Below are 6,762 nucleotides of genomic sequence, written 5' to 3' on the forward strand. Positions count from 1 at the left end.
CTTAATTACAGTTTAAGTGTCTACATGGGGAACAAATATTTAAATATCTTCATCTGCTAGACTGAAGAGTCCATTATTAAATATTTGATGGGCTTTTCAATCTACCAGAGAAAGGTCTAACACGATCCAATGCTCAAAGTTGAACCTAGGCAAATTAAGACTAGAAACAAAGCATGCATTTTTTAAACTGTGAGTAATTAACGACTGGAACAATTTACCAATGGTTGTATATATTCTCCATCACTGAATTTTTAAATCAAGATTGAATGTCTTTTCTATAAGATATGCTCTAGGAATTATTTTGCGCAAGTTCTACGGCCTGTGTTCTACAGGAGGTCAGACTAGATGATCACACAGTTGTCCCTTCTGTCCTCAGAATTTAGGAAATCTGCTGTGACACTTGCAGATTCAACCCACACCAGTACAGTTAATTCACTTAAAATTGCAAGGCAGGCAGTGACACAAGTGCTATGTACTGTAGCCCACAGCCCTGACACCAAAACCAGCCTTACAAGCATGTTCATCACATTCTCCCTTCTACTGCCCAGATACTTTTTGCAAAGTCACACACACACCTCCTCCTCCTATTCCCAAATTTCCCTGAAACCAACGGCCAATATAACAATCTGCTGAGGTTCCCAAAACTGTTATTGTGTCACCGCCTCAGCAAGAGTTTTGCTATTACTAGCTGTGTGACAACTCCCTGACACCAGCTTGTTTATCTTGCCAGCAAACTCTCCAGGACCCTGCCAGTCCTAACCTTGCCTTACAAGTTACAAGAAGTGAACCGCAAGTTACCCAACTGACTTCTCACTGCAGCATCCAGTGCTCTCCTGGAACACACACAGAAGTTTGCTGCTCTTCTAAAGAAACAGTAACCGCTGCTAATTAATTTAATTGGGGTGAACACTCTTATTCACATCATAGCATTGAATTTTTTTTACTAAAACAAGTTTATTAAACAAAATGGCATAGGATTAAGTGATACCAAGTATAAGCAATTAAAATAAAAAGGGTTACAAGCCAATGAAAGCAAAAAACACAGTTCCAAGACAAAAAAAAACTTACTTTCAGCAATTTACCCATCTTTTTCCTAAGCAAGTTTCTCACCTAATCTGTTCCCAAAGACTTCAGCACCATTGGCTGAAGGACCCAACTTTTGGTGATTTCAAAAGCTCCAGCTCCTTGAATCCCACAAGTGATGGACAACTATGGGGTTCTCTCCCCTTTCTTTTTATAGTCCAGTCTCAGGTGGCCACTCTCTGTTCCCCATTTTCCAGGTGCCCAATTTGAGATAACTGGGTTCTGTACAGGAGTACAGCTGCAGCTGTAAGCGCTCAGAAGTCAATGGGAGCTGTGCTCTGAATATATGAAGTGCCATATAATACTGAGTATGCTGAAAAAATATCATGTTCCAGGCATCTCATATTGGGCACCCAAAATTAGTGGACACTTGAAGAGATGGCCTTAATCTACATCTCAGTTCTCCACCAGTGAAACAGAAACAAGATCACCTCACTAGGGTGCTGGGAAAATAAACTGACAATTTGTGAAGCCCTCAGATGCTATCATGAACAGCACATAAAAATGCCCATGAGGAAATTAATACTGTACTAAGTGCACGGTTTATATGGTGTGTAGGAAATTAAGTAAGGGAGCACACACTGAATGAAGAGAAAAAGAAATATAGACTAGCTCTTGCCGTTCGGTGAGCACTGCCCATTCTATGCACTGAATGAAGCTGGGAAACAAATATTATAGGATCTCATAATTAAAGATTATAATGGAAATATACATTGGGGGCACAGATTAAGGTTGCAAGGGCAACCTTCATTCTGTAGTTCCTAACTTTCAAGTGCTTGATTTTGTGATTTTAATGTCATTGTGTGTAATTTTGTGGGTTTTTAAAAGTGTAAACTGAAAACAAATTGTCATACTGCCCCATATCTAAATCAACATCAGTGTTGAACTAGAGCTGGTCAAAACCAGCAACATTTACAAGAGGGAATATTTTTCATTTTGTTTGGAATGTTCCAGAATAATTAGTTTCAGTAAAAAAATAAATAATTTTTTAAAATTATTTTCCATCAAGAAAACTTTCACTTTCCCGCTTTACCCCTGGAGGAAAGGAAAAAAGTGGGAGTTCCCCTACAAAGAGGTTTAGTATGAGGTGTTCAAGCTTTTAAATCTTTCTGAACAATCAGATCAGTCTGAATAAATAAAAATTTTAAGGAGTTTGCAAAATGTATATTATTGGTCATACATTTCACTATTACATGCTATAAAACAACAGCTTTTTCTGACTCTGTAGATTAGAGCTTCACATTAATACAGTTTGGCTAAGGTTTCAACACACATTTGAAAATCAAAGTATTGCAATGTATGTGAAATGCAGCAGAAGAGATAGAGGAGTTCAGTCTTCTGTTACATCTCCCACCACTAACAGTTCTTTTACATTTGATGCAGGAATTAATATAGGACACACCCTCCCCCAATACTAGTGCAGTAACAGAAGTAAACAAGTCTGTCATCTGTGTTCATGAGAAGTAAAGCAGAAATGGCAAGTGGAAGAACTGGGTGCATTGCCCTGTGGGTCCAATGAGGGCAGCAGGCAGAGTCTAATTCATATCTCCCCTCTGCCTGCCTAATTTTCTCTAAATGCTTTTTACAGTCATGTCTTGCTATGATCAGTAAATATGGTACATTTGAGTTCCTATCTATTAAGTCAAGACATGTATGCTTTAGCAAAGTATACAGTAGTAAGAGTAGGACCAGCACAGAGGTTAAGAATATCTGAAAACCAGGAAGTAAAAACTGACAAAATACCCTTAGAGTTAGTTTGTAGCAGCAGGCTGAAAGCTGCACATATCTAACATCACACAAGATAGAAAGCCATACCTGAATAGCTTCCTTAAGTAGGGAGGCAAAAAGAATAAGGGATGAGGGTAAGAAAAAGATCAAGGGGCAGGAGGAGATTTCTGCCTAGAGACAGGAAATTAACAAGAGAAATAAAGTGGGACTTCGAGAGAGAGGAGAAACTGACATAATCATCTACCTGCCCAGTAAGGAATTGCCAATGCACCCAAAGGACTAGATCAATGACAGTCATAATGAGGTCTTCACACTGTATGAGAAACTTATTGTTAAACCAAGTCAGTAAAATGCTTTTAAAGACTTGTTGCTGAACACAGAATAAATGCTGCGTTTCATACTTCCCCCAAGTGTTGCTCAGAAATCTACACTTGCTTCTGAATGTACACTCACATAAACGGGATACAAAGGCAGTTGCTCTGAGATGTAAAGTAGCACCTGTACTGAGTTAGGAGTATACGCTTATACCTCCTAGCACAGCACTGAGTAGCGGCGATGCTTTCACAGATGCGGTTCGGAAACGCCACAGGAGCCTTCTGCCACTCCACCCTCCCACCGTACGGCTCTCTGAGCTTCAAAGTTTAAACACCGCACTTTACAGCTCGGAGTTCACGCGCCCCGGTCCTCGGGCTTCCTCAGAGGAGAGGAGTGTTTGGCAGGAAGAGCTTCTAGTCTCGGTAGTTTGTCTGCGAAGTGTTGTTACCCCTTCCTCCCCAGTGTGCATGCGTTCGCTGACACATGGGCGGCCACGCTGCATTTTGAACTGCACCAGTGTAAACCTTGCACAAAACCCTGTGAAACGCCTAGCATATCCCAGGCGCTAACGTGCCTCCTTGAGGAGGCCGATCAGCCAGTTCCTGGCTTTTGGCAGGAGCCAGCGAAACCCCTCAGCTCACTTCAGCAAGTTGTAAATAACCGACCCGGGGAAAGCTTGTCAGTGACAACGCGCTGGCGAAGGGGTAAACAAGGGGGTAGCGAGTGAGCCGGGAGACAGCCCGGGGAGCCGGGAGCGCCCAGCGAGCCCGGCCGATCGCGGACACATACACCCCCCGCCGCCGGGGATACCCACCTCTTTAATCTTGGCCCGTTTCTGCTGGACATCAGGGTCCGCCGGCTCCCGCCCCACGGCCCCGACGGGCTTGCGGAAGAGCAGGCTGGGTAGCCCAGCGGCCCCCGCCTCCTTCCTGCCGCGCCTGTCCTGGAGAAGTTTCTCCTTGTCCTGCCGGATGTCCCGGCGGATCTCCTCGGGCAGCTTCTGCAGCGTCTCCTTGGCCTCGCGCAGAGCCCGCTCGTGGTCCTCGCGGATCTTGGCCAAGTTCTCCGCGGCCGCGGCCGCCTCCCCGGCGCTGCTGCTGCTGCTCCCGGCGGCGGGGCCGGCTCCGGGCGGCGGGGCGCGCTGCTCCCCCCCGGGCGGCGGGGGCTGCTGCTGTAGGGCGGCAGAGGAGTGGAAGAAGACGCCGCTGAGCAGCTTGGAGGAGTCGGGCAGGAAGAAGATGGCCCCAAAGCAGAGGGTGATGAAGGCGCTGAACACCAGCAGCAGCACGAACTTCTCCGTCAACCGGAACGCGCTGGGGCCCGACGCTTTCCTGCCGCCGCCCGGGACACCGCCCAGCGGGCCGCCCAGCGCGCCGGGCCCCGCGGGGCTGCCGAACAGCGGCAACAGGCTCACGGCGGGCATGGCTCAGCGCCCCGCTCAAAGTTCCCCCTCGGCAGCGGCGGCGGCAGGAACTTTTCCGCTCCGCTCTCCCCGGCGGGTGCGGCTGCGGGGTGGGCTGCGCGGCGCTGCTGCCTGTCAGCTGCTGCCCATGATGCTGCTGCTGCCGCCGCCGGCCCCAGGTCCCGCTGGAGACAGAGCGCCGCGGCCACTCACACGCGCGCCGCCTTCCTGTGCCTGCGAACAACTGCCAGGCAGCGCCGGACTCCGCCTGCCAGAGTCAGGGGGAGCGGCGCCGCCGGGCCAATCAGCGCGTGGGCGGAGGGCTGGGCGGAGCTGGCGGGGAAGAGGGGCGGGGCGTGTGTGTGAGAGTGACACATACACACGGACCGGGGGTGGGGAGGAACACGAAGTGCATCGACTCTGGTTCACACAAACTGCTCCAGGTTCCTGTGGCAGCGCTAAAGCAGGCAGCAGCCGCGACATTAATGAGACTAATACCATTCAGTAAAGGCCCCACTGTTTCTTTAATCGCATCTGTGTAATCTGTTTTTAATTTGCCTTTTTTTTTTGCTGCTGCTGCTTTTGTTTTTTGCTCCGTCGGTGGGGTTAGGTTGGGTGGGCGGTGGGCGTTTATTCTTTATCGTTTGACGTCCGCAAAAAGGAAGATCGCCAAGGTTAAAACGACATTAGCATAGAGACCCCCTGTTGATTAGTGCAGATTAATTAGTCATCTGAGGGGTTGGCAGCCATCCGGCTGCTTGACTTTTTAATTGTTAAATACTTTAGTAATGATCTTTGATAAAAAATTAGAGGGTTTTGCAAATCTTTCCAGCCTGGTGGCATCTGGTTACAACTGTTTAGTAATATACATGGATGTAGCATTAATTATTTCAAAGCAGAGATCGCAGATTCATAAATACACAGAGAGAAACACAAATGTGTGCTTTGCAATACAAAGTACAACAACTTTGTCTTTTCAATAACATCACTAAGAGTCAAAAGTAAGCAGGCCCTTCCAGCCTTATACTGGTTTAATACCACTGTTCATGCACCTTCTATTCCAAAAACTAGAACTGTGCTTTCACCATTACATTTTCAGTTAAAAAATGTATAAAGTATCAGAGATGACTCCCCTTCCCACCCATCACAAGAGCTCCCCTACAAATGAAATAATTTCTGCCACACAAAGTACCCACACATGGTAGACCACAATGCAGCTTTCCCTTTCAGGAGTTTGAAGTACTGCCTCTTCTTGGCTGTCTTGTGCCTGACATTCTGAGCTCAATCCACACTTGAGGGTTGCTTTCTCCCCTTATAGTAGTTCAGTTCTCTTAGTCTGGGTCTTCATAACGGGGGACCACCCACGGATTGTTTCACACAGCTCACTCAGATCCTTTTGTAAAAGTAAGTGCTGTCGTTCCTTGTTTTCTCCTTTATCCTCAGGTGGGCTGACTCATTTTAGGGCTTGAGCCAGGATCCTAATTAAGGAGCATATTTCCTCTAGCTCCTGCAAGGACACTGCTTTCCGGGTTCCTGTAGTGCAGAGGTCGGCAACCTATGGCACACGTGCCAAAGGCAGCACGCAAGTCGATTTTCAGTGGCACTCTGCTGCCGGCCTGGGGTTCCATCCGCCAACTCCCTGCCAGCTGGGGGCCTGGCCGCCGGCCCCGCTCAGCCTGCTGCTGGCCTGGATGGATGGAACCCCGGGTCAGCAGCGGGCTGAGCAGGGCCGATGGCGGGGACCCTGGCTAGCAGGGGCTGGCGGACAGAACCCCAGACCGGCAGCGGGCTGAGGTCCCGGCTGCCGGCCCCACTCAGCCCGCTGCCAGTCTGAGGTTCCGTCCACCGGCCCCGTCAATGTAAAATGTATTACTGGCACGCGAAACCTTAAGTTACAGTGAATAAATGAAGACTTAGCACACCACTTCTGAAAGGTTCCCGACCTCCGCTGTAGTGCATTGAGTTATGCCACAGTTTCTGCCTTGCATTTGTGGACCACAGCAACCTTATTTTCTAACTCTCTCCACTCCCTTAGAGATTGCATTTGTTCTGTAGCTCTAGAGACTACTGCCATCCAGAGGCATCTACAGATGCCACAGCCTCTGTATGGCCATCAATACTAACTCCTTCACTGGGTGGTGAATCAGTCTCCTGGCACCAACTTCCAGGATGCTTCCAGGACCATGTTCTAGGACATTGCCCCAGTACCATATGGGGATGCCAACCCCTTGGTA

General features: G+C 48.2%; 1 protein-coding gene across 1 annotated transcript in view; it reads right to left on the bottom strand.

Annotated features, from left to right (window-relative positions):
- Positions 1 to 4,693, bottom strand: part of MAN1A1 (mannosidase alpha class 1A member 1) — a 216,425-nt gene extending 211,732 nt beyond the window's left edge. The window contains exon 1 of the mRNA XM_005280172.4: positions 3,941 to 4,693. Within this exon, the coding sequence (XP_005280229.1) occupies positions 3,941 to 4,549 (609 nt within the window). The 5' untranslated portion in view covers positions 4,550 to 4,693. The remainder of the gene's footprint in view (positions 1 to 3,940) is intronic.
- Between the last annotated feature and the right edge of the window lie 2,069 nt (positions 4,694 to 6,762).

The sequence above is a fragment of the Chrysemys picta genome, chromosome 3 (genome assembly GCF_011386835.1).
Source record: "Chrysemys picta bellii isolate R12L10 chromosome 3, ASM1138683v2, whole genome shotgun sequence".
In the NCBI taxonomy this organism is placed as follows: domain Eukaryota; kingdom Metazoa; phylum Chordata; order Testudines; family Emydidae; genus Chrysemys; species Chrysemys picta.